This window comes from Nipponia nippon, unplaced genomic scaffold (genome assembly GCF_047370975.1).
Source record: "Nipponia nippon isolate SJK-2023a ecotype South Korea unplaced genomic scaffold, ASM4737097v1 scaffold_13, whole genome shotgun sequence".
NCBI lineage: Eukaryota > Metazoa > Chordata > Aves > Pelecaniformes > Threskiornithidae > Nipponia > Nipponia nippon.
In genome coordinates, this window is record NW_028262324.1 from 11701401 (window position 1) to 11727198 (window position 25798).

The 25798-nt window shown below is 56.6% G+C and overlaps 1 protein-coding gene across 1 annotated transcript; it reads right to left on the minus strand.

Annotated features, from left to right (window-relative positions):
• Positions 1 to 160: 160 nt before the first annotated feature.
• On the minus strand, positions 161 to 12826 carry EMILIN3 (elastin microfibril interfacer 3). The gene is made up of 4 exons (XM_087749919.1): positions 12630 to 12826; positions 8554 to 8676; positions 5275 to 5522; positions 161 to 4726 (listed from the first exon to the last, which is right to left on the minus strand). Exons 1-4 carry the CDS (start codon positions 12824 to 12826, stop codon positions 2835 to 2837), a joined length of 2460 nt encoding a protein of 819 aa, XP_087606045.1. The 3' UTR covers positions 161 to 2834.
• Between the last annotated feature and the right edge of the window lie 12972 nt (positions 12827 to 25798).

Sequence of the window (25798 nt, forward strand, 5' to 3'; positions counted from 1 at the left end):
GCCTGCCCCCTTCTCGAAATAGGCTCTGTACTCTATCCCTAGCTCCCCATCTTAACCCAATCCTCATGTTATGCTGCTTTTCTTAAAGCCACACAAGACATTTTGATCCTGGAAACCTCAGCAAGAAATACTTTATTTTTTTTTTTCCTTTCTGGTACAAACACTTTTTCAGCTTTTAAAATCTGAACAAATGTACAAGGTTTTAAAACCAATAAAACACAACTGATCTTGTTAAAAGGCTATCAACTGCCTCAGAAAGCTGCCTGTGCAAAGACAACTGCACAGGCACCATCTCTTTCCCTCTCTGCAAGCAAAAAAAGAAAAAAAAATGCCCTATTTTATACAAAGTTCCTTTCACTCTTTAAACATGAATAGCTGAGAACTGAAATACAAACTGGCTGTAGCTTCAAGTGACTAGTCAGGAATAGTCCAAACATAGCACCATATTCTGGAAGGTCAGACTTCTTCCTTGTCCCAGTTTTGTTGTGGCCAGTCCCGGCTCCCCCCACGCTGGGGGAAGCTGTTGCTGTTCAGCTGCTCTCTAACCCAGCCCTGGCCTGGGAAGGGGCAAGCCTGGCCCTTGGCTTAATTCTCTCTTTGGTTGCTGCAGCCCTTTTTCTCTGTTGTGCGAGGATGGGGAGGGGGCTCGGGCAGGCTGCTCTTGTGGGGTGAGGGCTGGCTTGAGACTCCTTCCATCGGCTCGGGGAAAAAAAAAATAGGTTTTGGTGTCTAAGAGCAGGTTTTGCAGGATGTCCTAAGGCAGCTGGAGGTTGCTCCTCAGCTGGAGAAGTGTCTCAGCAGCTGCAGCGTAGCTCCAAATCGGCAAAGCCCAGAGCACCAAGAGTGGATTCCAGTGCTGCAAGCATCTGACAGCCTGCAAGCTGGTGGGGCTCAGCGAGTGGTGGGAGGCCAGGTCCTCTCTCCGTGCTCGTACAGCTGATGGCCCATGCTCCTCTTGCAGGGGAAAGAGATTTTACTGCATCAGGGTAACATGGCACAGCCAACTGGACTTGGTGACCCCTGTGGTCCTCCCCAGCCTGGAAGCATCTGTTTCAGGGAGATCATCCAGTTTTTACCGATGAGAAAAGGTGCCCAGATGCATCTCTGCTCCTGCTTTGTGCTGCTCCTTTGCGGGGCCACAGGGAGCAGGAGGGGAATTGTGGTGCAGAAGAGCAGGGAGACCTGGTGAGGGTGATGGGCACCGGGTGGGAGCTGAAGGCTAGCTGGTGTGGAAGGGTCCATGAGCTGCAACGCTGAGCTGCTAGAAAAATATGTTCCTCTGCTATAAAGTGCCAGAGCTGGTCAGATGGAGGCTCTTTAATTTCCTCTTCATCTTTTCTGGTAATGAAGTCCCTGTTGGCTGAGCAGCGGAGGATGCCGGTGCTGGGCTCCCCGGGAGAGGCAGGTTTTGTGTGCAATGGCCTCATGGTCCAGGCACCTGCTCCACAGGGCAAGGCTGGAGTTGCTCAGGAACACGTACGACCTTTTCCAGCCTGCCTGTTTGTGGGAAACCAGAGCGACCGTAGGTAAATCACTTCAGTTTTTCATTCCCAGGCTGAGCTGAGGAGAGGTCTCCAGAGGTCTTTGCAAAAGTGCCCTGCTTCCCTCCTGCCTGGGGCTCCGTGTCGGTGCGGGTCCCTGGGGCTGTTGGCATCCCAGTGGGCTCAGAGGAACGCGAGGAGGACGCAGGCTCCTGCTCCCGTGCTGCCAGACAGGGAAAGCCTCGCGCTCGCCCTGGAGCAGCTGCAGCTCTCCTGCCCCAGGACGCGATGAGGGAAACCACATTCACAGTTTAAGCAATAAAACAGGAGAGAGCTGGGGGACAGGACTGCTCTATGCCCATCTTGGTCTCTGCAGAGACCTACGGACACATGTCTCTTTGGGGAAGACACAAGTTTTCCGTAACCCTTGACATCAGTCCCAGGTGTAACCAGAGAGCACAGCAAAGTGGGGTTGCAAAGCGGGGTCCCCCCGAGGGACCACAGGGCCCTCCCCCAAACGCTGCTCCGGTGGTTTTTAGCTGCTCAGTGTGGTTCTTCGAAATACGGCAAGGGACGGGGGGGCAGCAAGAGGAAACTTTGCAATCAGATGAGCACCATGACAGTGGATTGTTCAAAAATACATATACACATACCATATATATATATATGTGCATATGTGTGTTTTCCTAATACATATCCTCATATGCTCCTAAGGCATGTGCGTTTGCATGACGGAGTGAGCAGTATAAATGGATTTACCGTACACGAGGAGGGCTGCCGTCTTGGAACGGGGAAGGCAGGTCCCCGGGGGATGTGTGAATATGTGTGTTCTTTGAAATCTGCAATTCCTGTGGTGAGTTTTGTTCCCTGCAAGGAGCCCTGGCTCTGCTCGGTCCCTGGATTAAGACGCAGGTGGTCTTTCGGTCATAGAAAATCTATTCCTCAACTGACAACTACGGGGTTTTATTCTTCAAGAAGCGATAAATCCACAAAAATAAAATAAAAAAAAAGAACGTTCCCGCCTCCAGCTTCCTCCTGAGTTGTCCTTCTGGGGTCATTAGCCCAGGAGCCAAAGCAACGCCCCCGGCCAGGAGGCAGTGACCCTGCTGCACCAGGGTCGGGACAGCTGCTGAGCATCGGGAGGCGAGTGCCGTAACGGCAGAGTTATGGAAAAGTCGGGCCAAGAAGATTTAAAAAAAAAAAAAAAAGAGAAGGGTTTGTAGCAGCTTTTAATTTATCTTTTCATTAAAAAAATTATCCCAAGAACTGTTGTCACATTGGAGTGAGTCTGTGTGATATAAGTTAATCCTGTCCTTCACGGGGAGGAGAAGGAAGAAGCGTGTGGCGGTGCGGCTAATGCTTCCTCGCCGCCTGCTCTTCCAAGTGGCCGACCTGCTCCGCCAGCTCGGAGACCTTGGCTTGGCAGTCAAGCAGGTTGTCCTTCAGTCCCGTTATTTCCTGAGAGTGGGCAGCCAGGGTCCCGTTCATGTGGTCCATGTAGTCCCACAAACTGCCCGTGTGTTTCTCCAGTTCGTCCCTGATGCCGTCCAGGCTCCCTGTGACGGCACCCAGCCTGCCGCAGAGGCTCTCCACCCGGGCCACCCGGTCATCAAAGTGAGCAATCTCCTGCTGCAGGTCATGGGCCACGCTCTTGCAGGAGCTCAGGTCACTGACGATCCTGGCTTTGAGTCGCTCCAAGTCTCCCTTGAGGTTCAGGACACGCCGGTTGCTGAAGAAGAGCTGGGAGCCTTGGTTGTTGACTTTCTCCTGGATGGAGTGGACCTCATCCTCGATCTTCCGCTCATGTTCATCCAGCGAGGAGTTGACATGTGTCACAGTGTCTGAGTACTGGGAGACGGAGTCCTTGAGCCCCGTCAGAGACTTGCTCACAGTGTTCAGGTTGATCTTCAGCAAGGTGATCTCTCCTTGCAAAGCCCCCGATGCTTCCTCCTCGATTCGCCGCTGGATCTCCAGGATGGTGGCGTTCAGCTTGCGCAGGAGGTCGTAGTTGCTGTCCATTCGGAGGAGCAGGTCCTGGTTCTTGTTCTGGCAGTCTTCGATCTCTGTCCGGAAGGTCTCCACATCTTTGGAGGCGGAGGTGCAGCCCAGGGAACAAGTGCTCTCCAGCGTGATGAGGCGATTCTGCAACACCTCCAGTGTCTCCTCCATCCGTTTCCTCATGCTGGCGAGCTCCCCCTCCAGCACGGGCACCACTGCTCCGTCCATGCCCACAGGAGAACTGACGTTGTTCAGCTCCCCCACAACGGTCATAAACCTGTCCTCCAGGGTCTGCATTTTATCTTCAAAGGCAGTCCTCATGCCATCCACCTCTGCTACCACCGTGCCTCTCATGCTGTCCTCTATACCAGAGCAGCAGCTCCCCGTTTCTCTCTCGGTAGCATTGAGTCTGGCTTCCAGATCCTCAAAGCGTCCTTCAAAAAGGTTCCCTAGGGTGACAGTGGAGATTTCTCCATCCAGCCGTGCATGCAAGTTCTTCTGGGACTCAGAGATGCTGTGAAGGCCTTTCTCGAGGATGTTCATGCGATCAGTGAGGTAGTCCAGGTTGCTGCAGCAGCTTTCCACCACCGTCAACCCTTGGATCTGGGTCTCCAGCTGGGAGATCTCTTTCTTGATCTCTAGCTCCTTCCCATCCAGCGTCTGCTGCAGCCGTAGGTTGGCAGCTTTCTCCTCCTCACACTGCTGCCGCACCTCTTGGATTCGGAAATCGCATGTGGTCTGGATCTTCCCCAGCTTCTTCTCGAAGCCGTCGAGCAGCTCTCCACGCAGGTTGCTCAGCCGCGTGTCCACGTACTCCTCCAGCAGGTCGATGGAGGTGAGAGGCGAGGGCCGGGCTGACTCCAGCAGATGCTTGATCTGCCCGTCGTGGTCCAGGACCATGCCACGAACCTCGTGCAGCAAATCTGCCTTGGTTTTCAGCACGTCGCTCACCTCCGTCACTTTGGTCAGGATCTCCCCCACGGGAGGGTACGTAGCAATGTCGGCTTTGTCCGCCACATCCACCAGCCCATCAGGAATGATGCCGAAGCCCACCGTCGAGTCAGGCGTGCCCGGGCTGTTCATCAGGGAGCCGATCATCTTGGTGGTGTCCTCCTGGATGGCCAGCCGCAGGCGGTCCCCCAGGCTGCTCACCATGGTGTGCAGGCTGTCGTAGGACTGGGAAAGGCGCCTCACCTCCTCCTCCAGCCGATCCAGGCGGTCCCCGAAGAGGCCGGGCAGCTTTCTGCCTGCACAGGGAAAGAAACAGAGGGCACAGTCAGGGCTGGTGCTCGTTTCACTTCCCTCCTTCCTTGGCGATCTTCTAGATTTGAGTCCTTTTCCATCCTAACTAACATTAGCTCCTGCCTCCCTCTTATTGCCATTTCAGCAAAGTATCCGCCCACCCTTCCTCCTTTCCTCTACATCTCTTCTTAAACGATCAGGAAACCCTCTTTCTTCTTGGGATCAAGTTCTCTGCTCCCAAATTCAACAGCAGGTGATGACAACAGCCCAGGGGAGCCTCGTCTTGAGACACACCCTATCAACCCCCAAATTAATGGAAAAATGCTCTAAAGCAATGAGGAAAGGCAATTTTGAAGCAGCACATTTTGAAAGAAACTAGATTTAAAAAGCCTACGATCCTCAAAGCAATCAAATGTCAGGTCTCTGATGAGAAAGCATGTCACCCACTAAAGGTTTGCCAAATTCATGCCCTGTGCTGGAACAGAACTGGAAGGTTTGAGAGCATGCTGGCGGTGTGGTAACCTGGGGATGTGAAACAGGAGCGAGATCTCACCATACTGATTCTTCTTTGGTCCTGGAAACAGGTCAGGGTGGCTTTTTGGATAGGGAGGAAGTCTGGGAATTGGAAACATCTTTTGCCCAGGAGGCATTTTAGGGCTGGGATGTTGGGGCAGAAGGCCGGGTTGGTCGGTCGGGCTGTCGTGGCACCCTTCTCCCATGAAGCCTGGGCAGCATCTCCAGGCCAGCTCGGTCACTGTCTTGTATCCAATCTTGTATTTGGGTCTGAAGAAGGTGCGGTACCTTTCCAGGAGAGGGGAGGAAGAGAGAAGACAGTTTAGAGAAGCAACCTCAACGTCAAGCAATAGAGAAGAGCGGGGTCATGGGTCCTCTTGGGTGGGGGAAATCCGGGCACGTGGGAAAGCCTGGCTGAGACCCATGTGCTGCACCTGCAGACCATGACCCACCTCCTCCAAGAGCTCTTGCTGCACCATAGCTCAGTGTAGCATCACAGTGCCCATCCAGGGACACGGCTCATTAACCAGCACTCCGAAAACATGTGCCCACCCTCTCCAGGACTGGACCACGAGGTGCAGGTGTGACAGCACATGGTGAGAGAAGAGTTCTCCCCAAAAAGTTGGTAACACAACTATACAAGCCTGAGAAACAGCCCGGGGTGAGGAGGAACTATCTGAGCAGAGCCATTATTTACGTATCTGTGGTTTCTGGAGAGGTTTTTCTGTTGGATTTGTTTTTTTAACCTGGGACTCCCATTGTTAGTTTAGGAAAGCAGCTATAAGTGTATTGCTTTGGTCTCTGGCCTGATAGATGACCACTGTGATGGATGCCACACAGTTTGGCAACTTTGGCCCCAGTAAAGCACAAGATTAAATGATGGAAGTGATTCCAAAAGCCCTGCAAGCTCAGATCACTTCCAGGAGGGGACTGGGCTGCTTCTGGGTGTGTTTTGCACTTTGAATTGACCTACAGAATTCCCTAGTGGGGTAAAAAAATCCTCTTCTCAACTGTCTGAAGGACAATCCTATCCTGAAGCCTCCAGGAGGGTTGAAATACCTTCAGAAAGTTATTTTCTCTATGTGTGGAAGGCATCAGTTTGATGGGAAGCCTAAGTGGCTTGGGCTGGCCTTGCAAGCGAGAGCTTTGGCAGTGGGCCAGCAGAGCCCTGGTGAGGTTTACCGGGGCAGTGCTGTGTGGTGTGCACAGAGGGATGGCTCCTTACACCTCCTCCTGCGCCCAGCTGGGATGCCCTGGGAGGTTTCTGCATCGCCAATTTGGGCACTACAACATTGAGCCCCCTGATACACAGCAAACAAGGGTGCGAGCCCACCTCCTTGCCCGGTGGGACACTAACAGCCTCCCTCTCTGCTCTTGCTCTACATGGGGTCCCCACCAGCCCAGGGGAGGACTCAGCTGCTCCCTGCTCTTCGTGGCACTTTCCCATGAGGTGGCAGGGATGGGACAGGACCCTGTCAGCACCCGTGCTCCCCCCACCAGCTGAGCTGAGCTGACGGCAGCGCGTTTCTCACCACCTCTGAAACACCAATGCTTTGAACCTGCCTTTTGGAAATTTCCTATCTGAATTTACCATGGCCTGAAAGTCCTGAAGTTTGCTGTTTTGCAACAAGACGCACAATCGGGCCCTTGTTCTTCTCCAGCACGTTCAGCGGAAGGTCTCGGAGGAGGCGGCACATCCGTCCGTGCTGTATGGAGGGGCTGCGTAAGGCACTCGCACTTATCCAGTCGCTCAGGGCAGCACATGGGGCCGAGCCCATCATCCGTGTCCCTGCCCGGGTCCACAGTGCCCCCGGCCCAGGCTGCAGCCCCCAGGCAATGCCACTTCCACATGACTCCCAGTGCGATACAGCCACCTCTGTACGTACCGCAGGGCAGGAGAAGGAAGCAAACCCAAATCCTCTGTTCTTTGAATCACTTCAAAATTCCTCAACATCAATAATTTCCCAAAGGCACAGGACAGTTTCAAAACAAGCTCTTCTTTTTGTTATTCCTCTTCACAGACACTGCGGAGTTTCTATGGTCTTTCCTTCTTAGTGTGTAGAAACCTGCCTGGATGTACCACAGCAGGAGACTGCTGCACCCAGCCACTGTCGGGGGTGAAGCGAGGATGAGGATGGCATCCAGAAGGCAAGGCATCTTCTCTGCGTCATGCCGCCCTCTGCAGAGGAGCCCGGAGCCATTCGGCACCTCCAAACCCTTCTCCCCCTGCTCCAAACAGCAGCAAGGGGAAGTATTTTTTGCAGCGGCACAAACATTAGCTGATGGCCCCAGCACATGGAAAAACCATGCTTCCCTCTTGTGCGTGGATGCAGCATCCGAGGCTGTGCAGAAAGTTCAGCTGCGGGTCCAGCTGCTTTCAGAAAACACCCTGCTTTCACCCCAGTTTTGTTGGAGGGCTGGAGGGGCCAAGCAGCGGACACCACCGAGATGGGAGAGGCTTTGGGGATCTCCTCCATGGGTACCAGTGGCTGCAGAATGTCCCGAAGTCCCCAAATGCTGCTAAAGCACTTGTGATGGGAGGAAGGAAAGAGCAAGTCAGCGAGCAGGTCCAACAGCCCATCTCTGCCGGGAGAGGCCGCGAGCCAAGCCCGCGGCACTGCCAGCACATGGAGAGTCCTGGCCGGCTGCAGCAGCATGTGCCGGTGCCGCAGGAGGGGTGCCAGGCTCCAACAAGAGCCCCTCTCAGCCTGGTTTTCCTTGGTGCTCAGCCCTGCTGCTCTCGGCAGGCCTGGGGAGGATGCAGGAGAGCGGCATTTCTGCATGGGGCAGCATCCCCGGCCGGGGGCTGTGGAGGGTGGCAAGGCACAAAGCCCCAGTGTCTGCCCTGCCCCGGCTGCGGCATGGCGGGATGTTTCCCTCCAGCACTGACGAGGTGGCAGAGAGTTTTGCAAATATTTTCCTGGGGTGGGAAGCCCTGAGCCATCCCCAGCCACCAGCTCCGTTTCCTCCTCTCGGTCAGGCTCTCACCTAGCTGCCACCTTTCTGCCAAATTGCAGGTCTGTGACAAAATGCTTCCCTGCACACATGCACATGCACCCCTCGGCTTCCCAGGATTTCCTGATTTATTTCTGATGAGGGATAGAGCTCCCTCTCCCTCCTCACAGATCCCATCTTGCCTCCTCCAAGCACCGATGCCCTGCCATTAACTGCCTCGTCCAGGAAAAGCCCTTCAGCCCCTTTCACTGCCCTCTGGAAAGCAGGAGTTCACAGTTGGAAAGGTGGCACAGGGGCCCGCGGAGAGCTGCGACCTGAAGCTGGGAGGGGAATGGAGCCATGCCCTGGTGTCCCCCATACTCACAGCACTTTCCCCGGGCACTTGGGTCCCCAGCTGCACTTGTGGTACTCAGCCTTGACATAGCTCTCGGCCCCATCCTGCAGCGTGCACGTCACGTTGCGCTGCACCACATAGGCACAGTAGCTCCTGGGGGGAAGCACAGCAAGACACCGTCACCCCCTGCCCCGGCAGATAGCAGCACCCCGGCTGTTCAACCAGACCCCAGGCAGGTCTGCCTGCCCTGCCCAACACTGCCCGCGAGGTCTCCGGGGGACAGGAGCTGGAGGGACCCCCCAGTTCGTGCAGCTGGTGGGGAGGGGGCATCGCCCACCCCACCCCACCCACTGGGGACGGGGACAGCAGTGGGGCCTGGGGGAGTGCAGGGAGTGGGGATGGAGCGAAGTCCCCCAGTGCCCAGCCTTTTGCTGGGTGCACAGGCAAAGGGCAGGCAGGCTGAATGGGCTCCTTGCTCCTGGTGTCCCCAGGCGCCTCAGCTTTCACCTGCCTTCACCCGACCGGCTCCAAGAGCCTCCAGGGGAGCCAGCCCTGCCCAGCCCCACCAGCTGCCCTCCGGGTGCCAGGGTGCCACCCCCCGGCAATGAGGAGCCTTCTCCTCGGTCCGGGTGGATCCAGGCATCTCTCCTCTGGGTTAAGGGGGTGCAGCTAAACCCCTGCACCCTCAGCACAGCTCTGCTCGCCTCAGCTGGGCTCTCTGCTCAGCCTCAGCCCCCAGTGTCCCTCCGAGCTGGTGGCTGCCCCATCCTCCCCCAGCTGCGGTCACTTCGCAGTTGAGCGCTGCCTGAGAAATCAGTCTTGGTGCTGGAAAGAGACTGAGCACCCTCGCCTTCTGATTTTTCACTGGCAATTTCACTGTCTGCAAGAAACCCAGAGCCCCCCCCGGCAGGTCTGCGGTGCCACCACGCTGCAGGAGGCCAGGTGCTGAGCACGGTTGCTGCTGCCACGGTCATGGCCATGTTGTCACCAGTGCTGGGGTCACCCGGAGCCTCAGCCCCAGAGCTGGGCTATGCTCGGCACAGCATGGCCTGGGTGGTGAGACGGGCTTGGGGGACAAGCAGAACTCCACCAGCAACAGCAGTTATAGGAACAGCATCCCAGAAATAGTTCCAGCAGCATCTGGCAGGGGTGGTCTGTCCTCCTGCAGCTCCTGGAGTGCTGCCAGTGCCAGCCCAAAAGCCTTAGGACCTTGCTGTGGATGCTGTCACACTCGGACCAAGCGTGGTGCTACAGTCAGCAGAGGGAGAGGAGATGCAGGCTGGCTGCTCTGCGGGGCTGCAGCATTGTGGTCCCTCCACCATGGAGGCAGGGACACGACCCGGGTCCCAAGCTGTATGGAGGCTGGAAACCTCTTCAGATCCCTTGGACGGGTGGTGTAAGGAGCAGAACCTCTTCCCTCCTAGCATCACGCCTGCAGCTGGGTGCCACAGGGTAACAGCCAGCTCTGGGCACAGGACCTCTCCTGAGTCAAGCAGCAAACCCAGGCACTGAGGATGAGGTGGCTGAGAAGAAGGCTGTGTGGGAAGGCTGCGGGAGTGTTGGTGGGACAGATGGAGGCCAAGGCTGTTCCATCTGAAGGCAGGACTGCCGGCAGGAGCAGATGGACTTGGTCCACAGGGGCAGAGACAGCAGGGATGTGTGGTGAGGCAGGGATTAAGGGCATGGGGATGTGGCAGATGGCAGAGCGGCAGGAACGGAGGGCACAGGCACAGAGTGCAGAGCTGAGGCTGAGATGGAGGGTCAATGGGATGGAACAGATGGGCTGGCGCGAGCTGCAGGTGCAGGGAGGTGCTCAGTGAGGCGGGAGGACCCGGCTCTCCCCGGGCGAGCTGGGGTCGCTGTGGCTCAGCTGCCTGGTGACAGGCTGGGAAGCAGCCGGAGTCCCCTGGCATCGCCATTGCATGGCCTGCGGAGAGCAGCCTCAGGGCTGAGCAGAGAAACAAGCTGCAGGGCCCAGCTCTCACAGGCTTGGCATGACGATGGTCCGGGTGGCATTGAGACACCTCTGGCAGGTAGAGGCAAGGGAAGGGACTGGGACGGTCACACTGGAGCAGAAGGGTTTGGGGGGAAGGACTGCAGTGTCTCCTGTTTGGGGGAGCGAGTGCACGTGTGTGTGTGCATGCACAGGGGGTGGGTGTCCGCACCCTCCCCAGCCCCCCCACTGTCACCCTCTGGGGACAGCGCAGCAGGGCTCGGGCTCACCCTGAGTGGGGAAAGATAGGTGAAGGAAGGACAAGCACCAATGGCAAACACATGAAGACAAAGTACATCCCGTACCCATGCCAAGGCCCACCATAAGCCCCCCAGCGCCCCCATTCAGAGGCCCTGAGCAGGCTCCTCCGCCTCCAACAGCCCATGTGGGGCAGGAGCTCCCTCCGTGAGGCAGCAAGGTGCGAGGAGGCTCATCCTCCCTCCGACACCCCAGCTCTCCCTGCTCCCTCCCAGCAGGGACCCCACACCCCCAGCGCATCCCCCTCGCTCCCCCCAGGAGCGGCACCAGCACCTCTCCCCGGGCTCTCTGCTCCCCTGGGATGGGCACCCCAACTCCCGGCAGCGCTAGGCATTTCCAGCCTGCCCAGACACAAGCGGCTCTGCCCTGGCGAGAGGCTGCCAGGCTCAGAGCATGTGCAGGGATCCCCGCTGCTCCCCGCTCCTCCAAAAGTGAGTCATTTATCTGTGCACAGGGCCACACGAGAGCAAAGGCCAGCCACTCTTCTTAGCTGGAGGGAAGGGAGATCGTGTGTGCGTGTGCATGTGGAAACTTAGAATCACTGTCTATCCATAAATCCAGGATCTGCTTACAAACACACTGCTAACCCCCTCTGTACGTAAGCTAGTAGCCAACATGGGCATATCTACTAGCCAGTACTAATAGATGCAGCCTGCCTGTGACTACTTGGGTTAGGGTGGTTCTGGCTCAGTCTCCTTCTCAGAAACCCCCTTCCTTCTCACCTACCTGTGGCTAGCAGTTTTATAGCTCCAGCCTGATGTTTTAAGAGTGAGCAGCTGGAAAATGTTACGGGTTTTGGAAAGCTCTCACTGGCACTGCCAGTATTGTTCATCTTGAATGTTACTTTATTCATTTCAGCTTGTTCATAGCACCACATCCTCCCCTTTTCAAAGAAGCCTGACAGAAACAGTTCGCAAACAAGCAGGGAGGGAAGCGAGCCCCCCACCAATGTAACAGCCTTTTTGCAATGAATGGAAAAAGTCTATATTATGTGTAAAGCCCACATTCCTCATTTGCCCGAGCTTTCCAGGTTACTTGAAAACATATTTAAACTCTAGCAAGCCTGCACTTTACACACAAATGGACAAATTCCCTCCAAACCAAGCTGCGTTTTTCACGTGTCCATCTGTGCACCACCATCCTCCCCTCCTGCACATCCCAGCCCCGTGCTCATGCCATGCAGAACGGGTACCTGCCCCTACCCCCCAAACACACACGGGCACCCCCATCCCCACTACCCCCAGCCCTGTCCCACACGGGACCGCAGCACACGCATCCCCCCACCCATGCAGCCCGCTCCCGCTTGGAAACACAATCCCTGCACCCTCCTGTGCTGGGCAGCCCCCCCCCAACCTTGCTCTACATGGAGGGGGTGCACCGAGACAGAGGGACAGCCGTGCCCTGCCCGCCAGCCCCGAGTCAGTACCCACAGCTGGTGCGGGCCAAGGGATGCCTGCGGCGGGCACCTAGGGACCGCGGCCTGGCAAGGGATGCCCGCGGCCGAGCCCTGGGAGATAGTACCCACGATCGGTACGAGGGGTTGGGCACCCACCCAGGGGTGCCCGCGGCAGCTCGTCCCCCGGGGGTGCTGCCGCTGAGCCCGGCCGTGCGGCCGGTACCGCGCTCTGTGCCCGGGAGGGGATGCCCGACGGGAGGCGGTGCCCGGGGAGCCCCGCCGCGCAGCCGGTACCCAGGGGCCGATGCCCCGGGGACGGGGACGGCGCCGGCTCCCGGTGCCCGCCGGCTCCCGGTGCCCGCCGGCTCCCGGTGCCCGCCGGCTCCCGGTGCCCGCCGGCTCCCGGTGCCCGCCGGCTCGGTTGCGCGGCCGCGGACGGGGGCGCGCAGAGTCGCTTACTTGTGCTTGCCCACGGGCTTGCCGGGGCCGAGCTGCGGGCTGGAGCCGGCCGTGTAGAGGCTGTACCTGCCGCCGTAGGGCAGGGGGGCGGCGGGGGGGTAGAAGGAGCCCTTGGCGTCGGCGAGGGCCAGCAGCGTCCCCAGGGAGAGGCAGGCGAGCAGAGCTCCGCGGTGGCGCAGCGCCCGCGCCCGCCGCATGGTCCCGGGCCCGCCGGCAGCGGAGCGGGACGGGGGCGGTCGGCGGCGGGCCCCGCCGGGACGGCGCTGCGGAGAGGACCGGAGCACCGCCCGCTGACGCCTGCCCTGCCCTGCCCTGCCCTGCCCTGCCCTGCCCTGCCCTGCCCTGCCCTGCCCTGCCCTGCCCTGCCCTGCCCGCCGGCACACGCCGCTCCGCCGCCCGCCCGACCCCTTTTGTACGGCGGCGGCGGGGGCGGGCCGCGCTCCTCCTCCCGCCCTCCCACAGCCGCCGACCCCCGGCCCCGCGGGCGGGGAGACAAAGCGGCCCCCCCCGGTACCCCCTCCCCTGTACCCCCTCCCCGGTACCCCCCTCCCCCCCCCCGCTACCCCCTCCCCGGCGGAGCTGAAGCTCGACCCGCGCAGCCCGGGAGGAGAGAGCTGCCGGCCGCGGAGCGGGGCTGAGCGGGCGTGCGCCCCCTCCCCGGCCCCGGCCCCTTCTCCCGTTGCCCCCTCCGCGGGCACCGGGCGCGGGCAGCAGGTGCAGCGGGGGCTGGAGCTGCGGGTACCCGCACGGCTCCCGGGCCGCCCCCAGCCGCCGGCCCGCTCTGCTTCACCCCGGAGCGAAGAGAGAGGCTGGAGGAACCGCCGCTCTGTCCCTTGGACGTGTTCGGCTCCAGGCGATTTTTGCTGCTGGAGACTGACAGCTGTCAATCATTTGACTGGCAACAGCCTGATGCATCCAGCATCACCAAGGGCCCAGCGAACCCAGCACCTGGGTTTTGCAGGAAGGGGAGGAGGGAAGCGTGCTGTTTTGGAGCTGATACCAACCCTCCCTGGTAGATTTGGGCTTCGGTTCCAGGCTCCAGGAGAGAGGGGGGAATCCCTTGCCTTTCCCTGCAGCCTCGTGGATCTCCCACAGCCAAGTGCACTCCCTCCCAGGCGGCTTTGGAAGGCAGGCTCAGGTCCCCTCCCCACCCTGCATGCTACAGAGACCCCTGCTAACCTGCACCCCCATGCCCCCACCCGCAGGTGACCCACAGCAGCGGGTGCTGGGCGCTGAGCACCCTGCCCTGTCCCGACAGCACTCCCCAGGCCCCACACTATCAGCCACAGCGGTGTAAGACCCTTCGTGTGAGCCACGGGGGGCCTTTGCTGTTGGGCGAGGGGAAGCGGACCCCCACCCAGGGCACCGGCAATTTGGGAGAGAGGTAACATCCCTGGTGCTGTCCAGTAGACATCAGGTTGTAGCCCTGCAGAGGTGAGGCCATGCCAGGGAGCAGGAGATTTTGCCATATAAGCAGAGCCTGGGCTGAGCATCCCCGGGCCACTCGCACCCTTGGGCATCCCACCGAGACCACACCAGGGGTTCAATGAGGCTCCTGCCTCATCTGGCAGAGGCCAGCCCCACGTCAGCCCGGGCAGGGAAGCACCACGGCAGGGCATGCAATGCTTCTCCACAACTCTTGGAGGAAAACAAGAAGCGGCTGAGAAAGGGTGGCTGGGTGGAATCCCAAATGCAGGAGTGAAACCTGCTGCTGGGGAAAGGAGGCACCAAGGCTTGGGCTGACACTGAGACAGAGATGATAAGATATGGAGACAAATGGCCTTTTTCAGTTAAAAGGAGCCTGAGGTGAATACAGAAACATTAGCAGGAGAAGAAAAATCCATAGGAGAGCTGTGCCAGGGGAGGCAGGCTGGAAACACTAGGCGGAAAAGCAAGAGGAGGAAGTCTGTGTAATGAACCAGTGCATCCTCTCAAGCGGCTCCCTCCTCTCGGTTCAATCTGCTGCAGGGTGTTGCTGCGAGCCGCCCTGCGCTTGTCAGGCTGCACCCTGCATTATGGTTTTTACATGGTATATTTGGCAGCACATGAAGCACTTCTCGTCCAGCTGGTGCATCGGATTGTTCCACTCCGCTGGGATGCTGCAAGAGGGACGGTCTATAAGCAACTCTATAAAAACAAACAAAAGTCAACCGAGCCTGCATGGTTTAATGCTGGATGCCAAAGTGGAGAGCTACCCTTGCGCGCAGCCTTAATTTTTTTTCCCTGTGCGCAGGGAGTATGAGCCAGTTTTAATAACAGCGTGCTGCACGTGTGTGTCTGAGGCCTCAGGAAAAAAACATCTGGTGTTGCACGGTTTCAGAAAAAGCCCTTGGTCCTGGCCTTCAAGCCTGTGCTGTGATGAACGGGCACGACAGGGCAGAGTTCAGAGTGCTCGTTCGTTCTCCCTAGCCTGGCTGTGAAAGGGAAGGAGGTGGGAGCCATTGCACTCGTGTGGGTGCCTGTGTCTGTCTGTCCGCCTGTCCCTGCCGTCCAACCCCACTTTTGAAGCTCCAGGTCACTTTCTGCCAGATTTCATAGCGAGGCAGGATCCTCAGAGAGACTGAATTCCATTTTGTTGTTCTATTGTCTGATTGTTTTATGAAGAAAGGCATCTGGGTAGACAAGAGAGTGCCAAACTTGGGTCCCCACTGAGGAAGTGGATTCATCATCAACTCTATTATAAGAATCCACACAGGAGAGCGCCATTATGAGTGCCCCAAACCATGGGAAAAACTCTCATGAGCCTTATTAGCCGTGAGCTAATCCAACCATGAGACACAGAGCGGCAGGAAACTGGGATTCGTTAAGTGGCACTGCGCAGGGAGCAGCGCGGGTTTGACTCTTTGATGCTCAGCCGTGCTGCTGCTGGTCCCCACCGCAGCGCGGGCTCTGGCAGGGCACAGGAGGGTGCCCGTGTGGAGCCTGGCACGGCATCCTGGCTCTGGACAAGTGCTCAGGTGGAGAAGAAAGAGGAGACTCCTTCCTACCAGGGCATCCTCCTGACACAGGCATGTCCCAGGGGTTAACAGAGAAGGTGCCAAGCCCCATCTCCCAGAGCTGTGAAGTGCATGCTGAGCACCGAGCTCTCCAGCAGAATGGAAGGGCTTTGCCACCCTGAACTGCTGCCAAAAGGCTCTGCAGACCTGCTCGCTGGTAACCGTTGGGTCAGGGAGCACCAGCCCTTGGTGCTTCCCAGAGGAAAGCTCTGCTTTCCCTCCTGGCCTTGGCTGGAGAGTAAAGGGGATCAGATCAGCTGCTGCTGATCAAATCTGAATGCTGGGCAAACCTGAGACCCTACCAAGGGACACCCACAGGGGTGCGTGACCTGGGAGGCTGTGTCCATCAGTGTGAGCACCTCCTGCAACAGCTCGGCATGTGGCTAGGGAGCTTGTTTCTCCACCTGGACTGCCAGGAGTTGATTATTTCGGGCACACCTCTCACCCCTGCACAGCTATGCTCCAAGCCAGTCCAGGAATGAAGAAGTAGAAGTTTTTCCCGACTAAGGATCCCGACTAAGCAGAGATTTGGCCAAAAAGCAGGGACATTGTGCAGGACCCAGGAGGTACCCAGAAACAGGGGCTCAGCTGGAGGAGATGAGAGTAAGAGCAGAGGTACTACGGGCAGCTCTTCCCCGGCTCTGTCTCCCGGGGAGGGCTGGGTGAACCACGGCAAGGCTAATTTCACGAGCGGGTGACACCAAACAGTGACCTGTTCCGCTTTGCATGCTTTTTAATTAACACCTGCATGGCCTCATCAGCTGAATAATTGCCTCACTTCATGGGTCAACAAGCCAGCAGCCTCTAACCTCCCGTTCCCACCTGGGTACGATGTTCGGTGCCTGCACAGGGTGCAGTGGGTGTGCGCTGCTGCACCACCAAACCCTCCCGCGGGCCAGCGCAGCAGTAGGAAAAGTGATAGGACAGTCCAGGAGCTCTTCAACTCTGCTTGCTCTGGGCCAGGACCAGCCTTGTCCACCCTAATACTAAGCTTTAAATAAGAATAAGTACCGCTGCTGACAAGGCACCCACCATGCTGGGCAGGGTGGGGTGCACCAGGCGCAGCAGTAAGAGGACAGTGGCCCTCTGTTCCCAAGGGATAGGAGCAGATTGCAGCAAGGGAAATTTAAGTTGGATATTAATAATAAAGAAATATCTGGTAGTAAAATGAATATAGCCCTGGAGGAGACTGTATTGAGCCATCTGGAGATTTTAAAGGAAAGGTTAGATAAAAAAAAATCTGTCAGGACCAATTTGGGGTAGGGAAATGCATTGGATGTCGTCCCAAGATCTCTCCCAGCCTGAGTTTTTCCAAGTACAAATTCATTTCCCAAAGTGGCAAGGCAAGAGAGCAGCTCAATTTAGAGGCAGAGTTTCTCCCTAACGATTCCCACCAGATCAAAGGCATTCCTTGAATTGGCCTTTTCCTTTGGCAGGGGGGCTGTGCCTGTGCAAGAGGGGAGCCTTCTGGAAAGCCCAGCTTTCCCAGGTGCACATCCAACAGGATCCACCCAGGGCTCGCTCTGCCGTCTCAGAGTCCCTGTGAAGACACTGCAGCTATCCCACGGCTGCTTCCCCAGCCCCAGGGAGGAACGGGGACATTGCGTTGCCCAAACTGGCAGGCGAGATGCATGTCCCAAATGCCATAGCAGTGCAGTGGGATACCTGTCCAAGGAGAGCAGTGGCCCCAGTAGGGCCAAGAGTTCTCCAGGTGCTCCAGTTCCCAGCTAAAACTGAGCTCAGGGAAGCCTGCCATGGTCATGGCTCAGCTGCAGGACTGGAAGCTCTCGCTGGCTCCCAGCACACGCTTCTGCCACATCCCAGCTCCATGCTGGGCGTGGACCGCTTCTCCCATTGGCCCCAAGGGGAAGGAGATGCAGGCATGCAGGCAGGAGGCAGCCCCGGTCCAGCCGGTGGCATCAGAAACCCAGGCAATGTCACAACATCTGCCTTGTTTGGAGGTTGCTGAGGTTTTGTTCTGAATCAGACCCTGGCCCCACTCCCGAGAGGTGTGATTGCAGTGTGTCTGTCCCCCAAGCTATGGGGCGGGGGGCACCTGGGTTTGCCCAGGCTCCGGAGGAAGCTGCGGCCGGGGGCTGAGAACAAAATCCCTTTCTTTGTGGGAAAGTGTAGTGACTTGAAGTGGTCAGACAGCCTTATCTCTGGTTTCGAAAGCCACACGCTGATCATTTGTCAAGATTAGCGCGTGCGGTAGAAGGGATGGAGCTGTTCCAAATCCATGCTCACATCTCTTCCCTGGGCTCAAGGCCATTCATAAAAATGCCAGAGCAGCGGCAGCGGCGGCAGCAGGCAGCACATACTGGGGCTGTGGTTTGGGGAGGACTAGGAGGGGTCAACCGCAGGTTACCCAAGCGCTGAGTGGGGAGAAGAATACACAGGTTGCTTTATTTATATATCCGTTAGCGTCCTTCCTCCGGAAAAATGCACAAGGAGGCTGGCAGGGGAGATTTAGTAAGGGCAAGGGGCAGGCAGGACGTCCTTCGTGTGGGACAGGGGTGATGTGCTTAAAAAAAACCTTTCCCAGCTGTGCCAGGACCCCGGGGAGAAGAGAGCATTAACAGCCAACAGCCCTAGAGATGGAGCAGGAGCAGTCTCCAGGGGCAGTCCCAGCTGGATTCAGCAGCACATGGACACAGGGCGAGGAGGACAAAGACTGATCAAGGGAGGAGGTGACACCCTCCCAGTAAACCCCAGCATGTTGATGGTGGGGCACAGGGGACCTGGCTGGACCCAGGCTTTGCACTGGGGTGGGCTGGCCCTGTAAGCCCCAGGGAGGGGTAACCCCCATCTCAGCTGGTCCCCATCAGCTCGGGCTCAGCTGAGCAGGAGCTGGGAATGCTATAAAAGGCTGGGTGCCTGTGGGTGGGGAGCAGGCAGTGTTTAGAGTGGTGGCTGTGTGCTTCTGCAACCAGGGTGTGAGCAAAAAGGCTGCTCTGCAGGCAGGTAAAGATCTGGGGTGAGCAGAGGCATCTCTATTGCAAGAAAGAAGTTTGTTGGCTCCTGCAGGGATCTCTCTGAAGGCAAGGGAAGGTGGCAAAGGAGGAAAATGCCTTCAAGGTGGGTGTTTGAGGCTGGGTGGGCACAGAGCTGTGCTGGCAGGAGCAGGGCTCAAACCATGCGCTGTAAGGGAAGGTACTGGTGGAGCTGGGAAGCTTTTTCAGGAGTCCTACCAGCGTGAACCCTTGCAAGGAGGTATGTGTTCCTCCTGGCTTTGCTGGGGAGAGCTTTGGCAGCAGATCATGGGTTTGTTCAGCCTGGCTGAGACCACAGGGGGTCCCTGGTCCAACCTGCTGGAAGCAGGATCAGCTACAGGATAGGGTGTTTGAGCTCCCCATCCCATGGAGAGTGATTTGGTGCCAGGTGATCCCTCAACACCAATATGTTATCCTAGAAAACCTGTTGTCTGTGGTGCCTGAGGAGCCCTGGCTTTGGGGGAGTTGCATGGCTTCAGGGCTACCTGCTGGGCTGACCTCTAGCCAGGTGTGCTTGGGGAAGGCTCTCCCAAAGCAGCTCTGTGCTGCATCCTCGCTGGTGCCTGCTATAGGGCTGCAGGAGGGTTGTCCTCAGCAGGAAAAGTTCACCTCGTGCTGCTGAAAGAATTCAATCAGTTCCACACTGTTGCAGTAGTTCACCACTTGCACTTCAGATGGTCCTTCCCATCTCCCCTGCACAAATGCTTTTCTGTAGGGACTGTCCCTGGTGCCAGAAACTCTTCCACTGGAAGAGGAAAGAACAGCAGCCTGGCACTTTGGTTTAAAGAAATGCCCCTAGAACTGGTATGAACAAGCTTCTCCAGGGCTTGGCCAGGTCCTTTGTGGAGCTGTGCCTCTGGCTTTCAGGAAGATCCGTGTTCTTCCTTGGCTGCATGTCCAGCTGGGACAGCTTCTGCCTTTCCTGGGAACAGGATGATGGCAGCAGCCCAGTGATTTAGCCACAAAACCTCTGCTCGGTGACCTCATTGCTGCACACAGTGGAAGAAAAACACCACAGGAGCGGAAAGAAAATACTTTTCCTTTGGGACCTGGGGAATATTGAAGGACACTAGTACAAATGGACCTCTCTGCTGTTTTTTTTTTTTAAGTCACCCAGCAACAAGGCACGGTTGAGCTAATTGTAACCTCTGACACTCCTGCAAAGCACAGAGATTGCCCGGCATCAAAGTGCTGGGATGCTTGGGAGGGCTGGCTGTCCCTGGGCGCCTGGTTCCTGCAGGCAAGGTGAAGGTTAATAACCCAGGCAGGGAGTCGGGTCTGCTGGGGTGACTTTAGCAAGAAAGATGGACCTGAGAGATGGCTTTGGAGACAGATTTCCCTGCACATGGCGGGCCTGAGTAGGCAATGGCTGAGCATGGAGGCTGCTGCAGGGCTCTGCAAAGAAGCAGCTTGAGGGTTGTCCTCTGTCTCCCCCATCTCCTGCATTTTGGGGGCAGGAGCCACGTGGAGCTTTCCTGGCTGCTCCAACAGCCTGCTTGGATGAGAACTGTCTCAGTGGCAAATATGTGGTTTTGGGGTGGATGGTGGAGAGCAGCCCTACGAGCCTACCTGGGACATGTTATCCTACATGCTTGATTCTGTTTTGTGCTTGTTTTGGCCCAGCTGTGGCTGTTTTGCCTGGAGATGGGATCCTGGGGCAGAAAGGAGGTTTCCCATGCCTCAAGGCTGCTTGCTGCAAGCCATGGGCAATGTGGCTCCCATGTGTCCCAGAGCACTGGGTGACTTCTGGATAGATCAATGTGGCAACAGCTGGGCTGAAACCCTGACATTATCCACCCGGCTTGAGGCAAGGGGATGAGGGAGAGTTATTTTCGGGTCCTAAGAGGGGTCCTTCATGCCCCGCTGCTGCAGCCAGCTCTGTCCCGTCCTCCGAGGTGACCCCGCAGGCATGCGTGTAGGGTGTGCGATGGAGAACGGCCATAAATAATGGGCAGTTATTTATGCACAGGCAAAGAAGCATGGAAGAAAGTGTAACTGATACCAGCTTGGGCTCTTTCCAGACCTGCTTGGAGCTGGGACCTCGTGGCTGATATTTGGCTTCACCGGCTTCCCTTTGCAAGCAGCTGTTCCTGCGGGCCCTGCATCTGCGTTTGGCCTTCTGCAGTGTTTTGCTAATCTTCTTTCTCACTGTACAGCAACATGTGCTTGCCAAGGTCCCACTGACCCATCACCAAAAAAAAAAAGAGGAGGAGAACTTGATATCTTCTGCAAGTGAAATAGCTTGGGTTCAGTCTTGGAGAATTTCCCGAACTCTCAAGGAATTTCCTGATCTTAGGAATCTGCCAAAATTTGGGATCTGCCTCGGTTGCACTGCACATATTTTCAGAGCACACACTGCAGTGTTGTGTTTTGGGTTTCCACCCCTGTCTTTGCGAGGGCACGCTCTATCTGAACGGGTCAACGAGACCAGAAAGGCAAGCCTCCCTCTGACTGGTGGCAGGAATATGCAGGGATTTATTTAACATCCCCCCACCCTTTATTTTGGGATCAGTGGGATTTTTGATGCTAAAGTCCTGTCCTGCTTCCCTGTGCCAAAGCCCAGGCTGTTACTGCAGCCCTCATGTGAACATGGAAACTTGGGTGCAGTTGTAATACTTCAGGTTAGTGGCTCACTGGCAGACCTGGAATTAAAGGCATAACCCCAAGATTGACTAATATCCCATATTATTACAAAAAACAATGCTTTTGCTCCAGAAAGCAGCCTCTTTGCTTGTAGCTGGGGCTCGGCATTCATGTGTTTATTGCATGTATTTTGAGAGAAAACAAGCTTCTGGGTGGGAGAAGCATAGCCCCTCCCCTCAGAACAAACTCGAATGAAATTCCTCAAGGTCTTTTTCCAAAAATTAATGCTGGCTGGATTTCGACCAGGTTGGTTTTGACCAGCTTTAATCTGTGAAATCAACACCGACTCAGGAAATGCTTAGATTGACTCTGAATGAGGATTTGGCCAGAACTCTTCTCCTGTTTATGAGGGATAGTTGGAAACAGCAAAGCCTCCCGGAGGGGACCTGTCCTGACCTCCCTGCTCATCCAGCCCAGTCCGGAGGGGCTTTATCATCCATTAACGCTTGATTTTTGTCCCCAGGAGCTCGGCAGTCCCATTGGGTCATACATGATGCTGGAGTCTGGCACAGTTTTTCCACTGGCTTCAGTGGACTTTGGACCAGGCTGGTTGGGACCAGTTCCCCTGCAGGCCAGCAGTGCTATTTTGGGGAAAAAAGACCAATTCCCTTAGGCAATGGGTCAGGATTGAACCCTTTGAACCACTATCCCCCTCCCAGCTCCAGCACGGACCAGCCCAAAGAGTCGCTGTCTCTGCCTCCTCGTTTCCTCCAGATGCCTCTGCATCGCAAGGTCCCCAGCCCTGAGCCGGGGATGAGCAGCGCCTGGTCCAGAACAGCCCATGGCATCCCCTCTGTCCCCCTGTGCTTCGCCGTCCCCTCTTCCCCATGCAATGCTTTGCAAGGGGATTGCATCTGTGTTGCCCTTGAGAAGGAGGAAAAGAAAACCCAGCGTGAGCTCATGCGGCAGGCAGGGGGAAATGGCTGCTGCAAAGTAAGCAGTGCCTTTAAAGAAGTGTTTGTCTGGGGTTTGTTTAGTTATCCTCTAGGTAATTTTACAGCTGAGGAGGCCGGGCCATTCAGGCAATGGCCAAAACAATATCCCCACTGTCTGAGAGCTCTCGTGGCTCGGCACGGCTCGGCAGAGCTGGGGGGGCAGAGGGAGACGGGGAAGAGAAGTTTCTTTTACTGGCCGTAGCCAGAAAATGCCATGGAGGATGTCCTGTAATTAAGATGTCGCTTCGAACGATCAAGTCACTCGGCTGTCAGGTTGAATAAACCTCCGGGTTCAGGCTGGGTGTGAGAGGGGGAGGAAGGGACGTTGTTGGGAGAAGTTTTGATCTAAATTGCAGCTCTGGGCTCAGGGCACCTTGGGATGCTCGCTGCAGAGGAGGTTGATGGGATCAGGGTTTGGGTTCCTTGTTCCTGTGGGCAGCAATTTTTTGGTGCCCTGTGCGGAGTCAGAGGCAGGTCTGCCCTGCCTGCACCCCTCTCTGCCCCCAAGCCCTGGGAATCAGCAGCTTCAACCTGTTGGACACGGGGAACTGGGGCTCCAAAATGCCCCCTCACCCTTGTGGAGGTGTGTGTGCCAGGGCAGGTCCTGCCCCCCATCCCGCCAAAGCACGGTTTGTCCCATCAACCCGACAGATCCCAGGCCGAAATCCCCATGTAATCCCCAGGAAAAGCTCCCCTGCCTCTTCCAAAGGCCTCGTGCAGCCCAAGCTGGAAACGTGGGGGCTTGAATCTCTCAGCACTACGTGCAAATAGCTCGCATCAGCTCATAGCGCTGTTCCCAAGAGCCATAGCACTCGCTGCTGGCAGCCAGCTTGCAGGAGGATACCGATATTTCATGCAGACATGGTGAGAAATCAGCCCTGTTTCCCATTCACAAGGGGTGGCTCCAAAACAACATAGAGATCTGTCACAGCATATATGCGGCATCTGTGCAAATTGGCCTGACTGCCTAAATAATTCCGTATATATTTATAAACTGTGAGATGTAACGTTTTTTCCTGTTTACTTTTCGGTTGAATTCCTTGCTCAGGGAAATGAGAGCTGCAGCGCGGCGGCTAGACATAACCATTGTATAGGGAAGGCACTGTACAAACTGTCCTAGAAAATTCTGCCAAAATGCCAGGCCATATCAGCCCTGATCTGCAGCCCCCTCGCCCCTTCCCACACACACTCCCCGCTTCTCCCCCCGGCTCCAACCCTCTGCCTTGAACTGAACCCAGCTGGATGCTCTCATACCAAGGGGGTGTTTGCCCAAATATTAATTGGGAGGAAGACCATGGCAGGTAGATTGGCTTTGGACCCACAGCGAGGAAGGTGGAAAAGAGGGAGAAGGTGGGGACGTTTTCTACCCTGCCAGGATTGCTGTGAATCCAAGCTGGGCAAATCCTCTGTGGATAAAATCGGAAAGGTCTCTGCCCCACCAGCCACGGGTGGGATGTCCTCTCCCACGTGCTGCTGGCACTGGGCATCCCAGTGCTGGCGACATCCCATGCTGGCAGTGAGGGCAGCTGGTGTGGTGTGAGCCCTGCTGTGGCACAGCTCAGAGAGCGGCACTGGCACCATCCCCGCGGGGATCTCCCGTGGCTGATCTCAATATTCAATGTTTGCTGAGTATCGCTGGGGTGTTGCTGAATTACTGTGCCCAGAATAGCAAAATTGGCCAAGGTGATGCTGCAGCGGTGATTTGTGATGCCAGGAGGGGCAAGTTTCTGGGCCTTACTTCTTGTTTTGGGGCCAAGGACATGGGGATGCTGTCCCAGTTACATGGGAGCTGCAGTGCTTATACCAAATGCAGCACTTCAACACTTGTGTGGGTTCGGGATTGAGGTGTCTGGAGCATTTGGGTACCTGCAAGGTGAGGGATAGGTGCAAAGTGACTGGCTTAAGGAAAGGAGCTTGCATGGCTTCTGCATCAGCCAGCAAGGGAGTCGATGCATGCCCAGCTCTTGCAAACAGGGTTGTAAACAGCACTGTGAAGGGCCAAGATCTGCTGGAGCCAGGGTTAACACATCTGCTGGGGAAAGAAGGGAAAAGAGAGAAAATATTTTAAACATTGAAAGTTAAATTTGAACCCCATTTTATGGCTGCTTGGAGGCCACGTGTGAGGCTGCTGGCTGCCCAGCTGGGCTCTGGGAGGGTGATGAGAGGGGCCTGGGCCACTGCGGGGGGCTCAATCTTCTTCATGCCCCTTGAGGGACGGGCTTGCACATCCCACTCTGTCCGGTTCCTGTGGGTCTGGCAGGGCCAAGGGGAGGTAAGGATGGGAGAGCACTTGGGAGCTGGAAGGGTGGAGGAGCCTCTGGGTCCTGTGGGCTTCTCCCTGTCCCGTTGTGCCCAGCTTCCCTTCCATGGGCACTCTCACCTTGGGAAGACTCACTCCCAAATACCGGCTGTAGCTCATCTCCCCCTCCAAAGCAGGAACGGGTGAAATAACCACTTCTATGGCTGACAGACAGCAGGGATGGAGGGGGGCAACTAGAACATGCATGGGGCTTCGCCGTGTTTGCACCTGCATCGCACCGGTCGCTTCCCACCTCGAATCCATGTCACCTGCTGGTGGCATCTTTGCTTTCGACTCTATTTATACCATCGATTCAATTTAAAACTTATTTAGCAGTGATCACGGTTATTGTGTCATATTTATTTATAGTCTTTCACACTTGCTTCTGTTCACTCTGTCGGTTATTTCAGTCACATTTCTCGTCCCTTATATAAAGGTCTGGGAACAGCTGTGCTGGGGCATATCAAAGGTCTGCGCAGCCCCATGTCTCCTCTCAGATATTAGCCGGGGACGGGGGAAGGAGGAATGAAGTAAGTGTGCAGTGATTCTCCTGGCAGTGAAAGGGTGAGGCGCACCTCCGGGTCAGCCCGCTGTGCAGCCCCCCGGACCTCCCTGAATGGCTCTAATCTCTTTTGCAATGCGGTTATACTTCTGACCTCCCCATCACGCTGACCAGCAAATGTCACATTTCAGGGTGCCCTGGGTGAATGGGGACTGTGGCTGTGGCATCCATTCCCCTGGGGGGACCGGCTGGTGGTGGCAGGGATCCCCTGTGAGCAAGGGGGCTTAAAAAAAGCAATAATTATAGAGAGTAACTGTTAAATCCCTAGAATTGCTTTGGAATTAGGAATTTCTATGCTTGCATGTGGCTCGGGGAGCAGGCAGGGGCATGGTGGCCTCCCAGCCTCTGCCCTTCGCCAGGGGATGCTGTGGGATGGCCATGGGTGTCAAAGGCAGCGGGAGGTCCCCTGCCCTATGGGCCTGAACTGGGGATGTGGGCTGAGCCCCGGCGTGAGCGATGGGATACAGTGATGGTCCCCAGCCATGCCAGGACCCCGGCTCCTGCCTGGCGGCAAATGGGCTGTGGGGTGGGAAGAGCACCTGTGCTCGCAGGAAGGTAAATGGGGCTCCTGGGATGGAGCTGGGCAAGTGAAGAATCACTGTTAACGCAAGAGTCCATGGAAATCCTGGCTTCTGGACACAGTTGTTTCATACAATGCCAAAAAGCATCAAAAGGAGGCGAGACAGGCAGAAGAGAAAGCATAATTGGATGTTTTGGTAATCCTTTTCTGAAGGAGACACA

What these genes read in the sequence shown, in the direction of transcription:
- EMILIN3 (XM_087749919.1), bottom strand. Translation starts at nt 12,826, where the DNA reads ATGCGGCGGGCGCGGGCGCTGCGCCACCGCGGAGCTCTGCTCGCCTGC. An exon ending in AAGTGCCCGGGGAAAGTGCT is followed by an intron (nt 5,523 to 8,553) that starts GTGAGTATGGGG and finishes TCTCCTGGAAAG; the next exon opens with GTACCGCACCTTCTTCAGAC. An exon ending in ACCAAAGAAGAATCAGTATG is followed by an intron (nt 4,727 to 5,274) that starts GTGAGATCTCGC and finishes TTCCCTGTGCAG; the next exon opens with GCAGAAAGCTGCCCGGCCTC.